Raw genomic sequence first — 7,500 nt, 5'->3', positions numbered from 1 at the left:
GAACAGCAGCACCATTATGCAGTAAATGTGCCTCTTTGTCGAACTTCTCAGTTGCAGAGGTCCTTTATTCCTCACACCGTTGGACTGTGGAACAGCCTGCCAGAGGATGTCGTGCCATTGGAACTTTAGAAGTTCAAGCAAAGATTCAATGCATTACTACCCTGTTACTATTCCTCTTGAATTTTAATGCATTTTTATCTATTTATCAATATATTCATTTATTTTTTTTTTCTTTTTTGATATGCGGGATCTCTTCTTTCTGTATTTTCACTTTATTTCCTCTTACTTCTTCCTGATGAACGCCATATTCTTTGGGAGCATGAATTTCAAGTCAGTGGCCCTTGTGGGCTTGTTCCATCTGGACAGGTTTATCTTCTGAATAATAATAATAATAATAATAATAATAATAATAATAATAATAATAATAATAATAATAATAATAATAATAATAATAATAATATAAATCAGATTTGGTCAATTTTGGGGGTAAAAATAGACTGCGTATATACCGAAAATAATTTATTAATTTACATTACAGCTAAATACCATGCAACTGATCATACTTAAAAATTTAGTGAAGTTCTCTGTGTATATGTATGTGAGATACTGTCGTTTTAAAATGAGGGGACACCATATCCTCTTGAAATGGATCCCACGTGTCCTTTGCTTCCTGCACCCCCGAAGGAGGAACCATGGCTTATGCCGCTTCCGTGACCTCCAAAGGAACCGCCAAGACTTCCTGCGGAACCTCCGTGTCCCCCAAAGGAACCACTGTGGCCTCCAAAAGAGCCACTGTGGCCTCCAAAGGAGCCACTGTGGCCTCCAAAGGAACCACCATGACCTCCAAGGGATCCACCGTGACCTCCAATGGCTCCACCATGACCTCCAATGGCTCCACCGTGACCTCCAAGGGATCCACCGTGACCTCCAATGGCTCCACTGTGACCTCCAATGGCTCCACCGTGACCCCCAAGGGATCCACCGTGACCTTTAATGACTCCACCGTGACCTCCAATGGCTCCACCGTGACCTCCAAGGGCGCCATCGTGACCTCCAAACGAGTCACCTTTACCACCAAGGGATCCACCGTGACCTCCAAAGGAACTATCGTGTCCTCCAAAGGAGCCACCTTTACCTCCAAGGGATCCACCGTGACCTCCAAAGGAACTATCGTGTCCTCCAAAGGAGCCACCGAAGCCTCCAAGGGAGTTGCTGTGGCCACCAAGGCTGCTGCCATGACCTCCAAAACTGTCACCATGACCTCCGGAGAGGCCTCCATGACTTTCAAAACCACCAGAGTGACCTCCGAAAGAACCACCGTGACCTCCTACTGATCCTCCGTGTCCTCCGAAGGAACCACCGTGTCCTCCAAGTCCACCACCAAGTCCTCCAATAGAACCACCGTGCCCTCCATGTCCGCCACCATGTCCTCCAGGGAGTTTTTCAGCCAAAGCAGAGGAAGCAACGAGGGCCAGACACAAAGCGAATTTTAGGGCAACCTAGAAAGAGGTGATAAAAAATCTTTGTTTAGTTTAAAGTCAGTTGTAATTTAGAAAAAAAAAAACTGTTATCCACAGCTATGGTATGAAAGGATTACCTCCAATTATACAAAGATTTCTTGTGTTTTTATCTAATGGAATTTTTCAGAAATTTACTAAGGACAACATATGGTTTTGCTCTTCTCAGGGAAAATAAATAGGCTGAAGCTACCCGTCAATAAAATCCTTCTCTTCTGTTTACGTAGGATGGGTGATTATTATTCATTACTAACGTGATTACAAATAAAATTAATAAGGTGAGCAATTGACTTTATTATTATTTGGAATATTAAGAGGAACGACGCAAGTTGCTATTTTAGAATCTGCTGTAGAAGAGAGAGAAGAGAGAGAGAGAGAGAGAGAGAGAGAGAGAGAGAGAGAGAGAGAGAGAGAGAGGAAGTAATTAATGACGGGGATTAACTTTATATAATCTATTAAATTATAATCTATTAAATTAACATCAACAGTCCGAGGGCACATTATGGTAAAGTACTTGGAGAAACGTGCCCCGGCAACTCAGTTTAAAACAGAAACTTATTTTTAACAAGGACGTGTTCTAAAAAATTTCGTCTTACACAGAATGCTGCGAAGAATGATGAAAACCAAATGAGATACACAGGAAATTGTTTGTTTAAGAATGTACGAAAGAGGAAATGTAGTAAGCTCAATAAAACGTAATAAGAACCTAAAGATTAAGGTGCACTGAGAAGAGACTTTTCGTTTTAAAATGCACCTATTATCATACGGGAACTTGTAAATTGGTTTTCAGATCCGGAAATTACTGAACAACATCAGAATTTTGGCTGGGAATTAATTTTCTTCCCTGGAAATAGATGAAAGTGTTACTATATCTTTGGTGAGAGTGGATATTAACAAGAGTAAGGTCACTCATGTAAACAGAGGGCAAGGATGTAAAGAAATGAAAGTCATGTGCGGCACAGTTTCAAAGAAAATGAAAGATGTTAGCACTGGGGAACTCTGTTCTAGTATCATGAGGTGATCTGGTCACGAAAGAGGGAATGGATAACGATAGCTTAGGAGAAGCGCACGGAAGTGAGACATTTTTAAAGAGAGGAGTAAAGGTAGATCTCGAAATATAGGGGTATAATAATAATCTCAGCATGTCTTAGGATTAGGTTGTTAGCACCATGCCTTTATAACTCTGGTTACTAGCACCATAGCCATCTAACTGCCAGGTATGTAATTCACTACTTAAAATAGGCGCAATTTCATCTGATTATATCCTCCGTCTATCCTCACTCAGAAATTGGATCTGGGTCACCTTGTTCGGTGCGCAAGAATGCTACAGATTACCCTATAAGACCCAAAATATAAATCTTCTGTGTGCTTCCAAGCCATGGAAAAGGACAAGAATGCTATAATTTTGTTTAGTATCCTACAGGAGCCAAAAGTCTGATTACCTTTGGCCAGTGGAGTAGAGGTTCGTCTGCCCTTTTGAGGCCTTTCCCCAACCACGGGATCGACAGCCCTCCACTATAAGTCTTTGGAGACTTATTATTTTCTGAACTATTAACACATCGTAGGGTAGCAGTATTCAGGCTGTACTATTTATTGCAACTGCTGTAGTGGGCAAATTTAGAATACACAAAGGTTACCTGAGCCATCTCTCCTTTATGGCAGTGTATTCAAGATGTTAGAAGAAGAAACAGAGTTGAAGCTAGTGAAAGGAACTACTTGCATAGTATTTGTAGAATTAGAAGGACTGGTGAGAAAAAACATTTAGAGCTACTAAGTAATGTTAAAGTGAGAAGCAAATGGGTGAAACAAAGTTGAAGTTCGTGAAATAAATTTCTTGCGTTTATAAAGAATTAGGACTGATGAGGGGGGAAACTATTTAGAGCTACCAAATAATGCTAAAGTGATTAGCGTAGGTGGAAAAATGGATAAGACTGTTATGAGGTGTTAGGCTTGCGGAAGGAGTATTGGAATGGGGCTCAATAATTGAGAAGGGCCTAAGTCGTGCTGTGAGTCAGGGTTCGATGCAATACTGATGAGCCTTCGGTTTGAGTATTTGAAGCGGATAATGTGGTGAAAGCTTTAGGTGCACAAAAATTTGACTAATTCAGAAACAAAGCACGGCTGTAATAGTGACTATTATCTTGTTTTTCGCTGGAGCTATCCTCTGTTTGGGAAACGGCTTGTTGAAGGAATTGCGATGTATATATATATATATATATATATATATATATATATATATATATATATATATATATATATATATATATATATATATATATATATGATGATGATAGAGATAGAGATAGAGAGAGAGCAGCTTACCATCTTGAAGCTCAAGGAACACCAGGAGAGATATGAACACCTTTTGGCTCACGGCGCCTTCTTTTATACGAAAAGTCCAGGATCGCAGTATAATTCGTGGAAGGCCGGGTGGAATGGAATGAACAAGGTCATCTTCTTCCCAATTAAGACGTGAATCGACGATGACAAAACGTCTTTCCTTGATATTTCTTTCTCGTCTATTTTTAATTTCAAGGTTCGCTTAGAGAGGCGTGGTTTTTTGTATATATGGGATTCCGGTAAACAGGCAAACAACGTGCGAGATCTGTGTTTTTGTCGTTCATTTTTGCACAGGGTTTCCCAAGGTTTCCTTCACTTTTTTGTCAAAGTCAGTTACCCCCACTTTCCTGAAATTGTAACTAATACTGGGTTATTTCATTTTGCATTGGCAGTATTTATGCATAACCCAGAATATACTTATCCAACGGTATGTAGATATTTTTAGACAAATTTTCAGTGACGAACTGTTATGAATATCGTGCTTACAACGAATATACTCATATATATATTTCAGTGTTACAGAAATGATGACAATGTATAGAATTCAAAGACATTATAGATATTTATTTTATGTCGAACAATCCTTTTGCATTTTCAGACGTTATGGCCATGAATATTGTAACGCCGATTTCATTTTCTTTACCCTGAACTTTAGTATTACCTATGCTGACTGCATATATGTTTACACCTTGAAATGTAAAAAAAAAAATTTAAAATGCAAGAAAGCAGTAAAATTGTGATTATCCAATTATTAAAATATCAACGACACCATCGACCATCATTGCTCATGATGCGTGCGCAGCTTTGTCATTCAAGCATGACCGAATGATGCACTTGTATCTCCTTCATAAAACAGAGGCCATTACGCGCTTGTCTAAGCGGGATCAGTGGGTTATCTGATTTCATTTTAAATGGCAACGTGAACCGCAGAATTAGTAAACCACGCTTTTAGACCTAGCAGGCACGAGTGCGGATTCATTCTCAGAGAGAGAGAGAGAGAGAGAGAGAGAGAGAGAGAGAGAGAGAGAGAGAGAGAGAGAGAGAGAGGGAGAGAATAGTCTAGGCACTGGAGAACAAAACGAACTGCGTTGGACTCAAGTCAATAGATATTTGTTTTGCACCTACTTACTTTAGTGTCCGTTTTTCCTTTAAGTTTTCATTCGGCTTTAAGAGAGAGAGAGAGAGAGAGAGAGAGAGAGAGAGAGAGAGAGAGAGAGAGAGAGAGAAATCTAAGATACTGGAGAAGAAAACGAACTGCGTTTGACTAAAGTTAATAGGTATTTGTTTTACACCTGTTTACTTTAGTGTCCGTTTTTCTTTTAAGTTTTCATTCAGTTTTAAGAGAGAGAGAGAGAGAGAGAGAGAGAGAGAGAGAGAGAGAGAGAGAGAGAGAGAGAGAGAGAGAGAATTGGAATTGTCTCTTGAGAGGCTAGTTTGTTGGATACCCTCTCCCATCCTTTGAGAGAGAGAGAGAGAGAGAGAGAGAGAGAGAGAGAGAGAATCTCTTCATACACTTCCGCCGGCTAATTGGTTGATTGCTATGACAAGTCAAACTGGGGAGATATATTGCCGTTCTCGAGGAGCTGAAATACATACAATCATTATACTGAAGGTGCCGGAGCGGAAGGCGAGCGAGTTTCCCTTCCGTCCCCTGAGGTTAGGCTGATTCAAAGGGCGGCGCCCTGCTTCTTATGAGATGCTGTTCAGTGTCTGGCGGTCTATTCCAAAAGCGAAATTCCCCAAGCTCGTCTACGTAGTGGGGAGAGAGAGAGAGAGAGAGAGAGAGAGAGAGAGAGAGAGAGAGAGAGAGAGAGAGAGAGAGAGATTTAGTAGAAATTCCCCAAGCACGCCTACGTAGTGAGAGAGAGAGAGAGAGAGAGAGAGAGAGAGAGAGAGAGAGAGAGACTCGCATAAATTCCCCAAGCACGTCTCCGTAAGTGTGGAGGGAGAGAGAGAGAGAGAGAGAGAGAGAGAGAGAGAGAGAGAGGTTCGCACGACAGAGAAATCAAATAATAAATAACTGTATAACTCGAAAGGTTAACGCCGAGAGACTGTAATAAATGGCCGCTACTATGACTCGCAAACATTTCCGTTGTGACCAATTATTTATTATCATCGATCGGGGATGAAGGAAAGAAAATTCAAGGCCTCACGGTTGGTTGGTTGTTGGTTGATTGGTCTGTTGCCTTCCGCGTCGCCGGAGGCATTTCATAATTTAAAAAAAACGACTTTGCGTCGCAATTCGCGTTATTCGGCGTAAAAGTATTTGCAGTAAGCTTTCGTACAAAACGATTAATTGATATAAGTCTGTACAGTGTTCGAACACTCATCGTTTTTATATGCATATATTTAGAAATATATAATTATTTCTTTATTCGAAATCAGATTCATAGAAGATCGCTCGTTTTTAATCGTGTGAAATTTGCAATCACTTGTATAGGGAATAATCGCAGGCTTAAAGAAACTTGTATGTCCAACATACATATATATATATATATATATATATATATATATATATATATATATATATATATGTATATGTATATATATGTACATATGATATTATGTAGTAATATTATTTTCCAAGTTTAATCTATGAAATTTACTCAGGCAAAAAATTTGAAGTTTATAATACAAACTGAAAATGCCAAGAAGTCATTTACGGGTGAGCTTAAATTATATTCTGTTTTGCCTTCAATTCACAGTATATCCATTCGAGCATGTTATCCTTTAGTTTCATAAAAGTCATATTAACTTTAGGTTTATATCTGGTACTATCACTTGTATTAATAATGAGAGGAGTATTACTTATAGGACAGCGAAAATTACCACTCTTTATGCCATATCTGTCTCTATCTATATATATATATATATATATATATATATATATATATATATATATATATATATATATATATATATATATATATATATATATATATATATATATATATAATCATCAAGCTACAAATGTCGCTTAATATCAATTCACGCTACCTCGGGATATCTCCGTTGGAGAATTGTCGCAGAAGGGAATTTATATAAGTGATAAATGAACTGGTATCGTCGGGACACGAACCCGTGGACATTCATTTATCCATTGAGCCATTGATGGCTAGTCGCTGAATAGGTTTTCGTGATGGCTCAATGGGTAACGTCCACTGGAGTCGCTGAATAGGTTTTCGTGTCACGGGTTCGCCAATTCATTTATCACTTAAATAAATTCCCTTCGGCGACAATTCTCAATGGAGATATCCTGAGGTAGCGTGAATTCGATATTAAGCGACATTTGTAGCTTCATGATTGTATATAAATCACGGTGTGATAAAAATTTCATATATATATATATAAATGGATGTATGTACGTATGTGTGTGCGTGTGTATGTTCCACATACACTCTGAAACACATTGAGGAATTTCAACCAAACTTGGTATACATATGACTTACTATCTCGAGAAGAATGCTGTTGGGGTAAGACATCACTAGCACCATAGGGCACCAAAGGGGTGGGGGTGGAAGGGCTTCCTTGAAACGGGGCTGCTTCTACCAATGAAACAGGGCTGGTAATGCCCGTAGACTTAGTAGCTTTACGAATTTATCATACCTAATTTCGGTATACATATGACTTACTATCTGGAAAA

The 7,500-nt window shown here is 39.0% G+C and overlaps 1 protein-coding gene across 1 annotated transcript in view; it reads right to left on the bottom strand.

The window, feature by feature from the left end:
• Nucleotides 1-513: 513 nt before the first annotated feature.
• Nucleotides 514-7,500, bottom strand: part of LOC136837625 (uncharacterized) — a 24,476-nt gene continuing 17,489 nt past the window's right edge. The window contains exon 5 of the mRNA XM_067102502.1: nucleotides 514-1,499. Within this exon, the coding sequence (XP_066958603.1) occupies nucleotides 615-1,499 (885 nt within the window). The 3' untranslated portion in view covers nucleotides 514-614. The remainder of the gene's footprint in view (nucleotides 1,500-7,500) is intronic.

This window comes from Macrobrachium rosenbergii, chromosome 59, assembly GCF_040412425.1.
Source record: "Macrobrachium rosenbergii isolate ZJJX-2024 chromosome 59, ASM4041242v1, whole genome shotgun sequence".
NCBI classification, from domain to species: Eukaryota; Metazoa; Arthropoda; class Malacostraca; order Decapoda; family Palaemonidae; genus Macrobrachium; species Macrobrachium rosenbergii.
The sequence above is the reverse complement of the archived record's forward strand: the minus strand, read 5'-3'. Positions and strand labels throughout refer to the sequence as shown.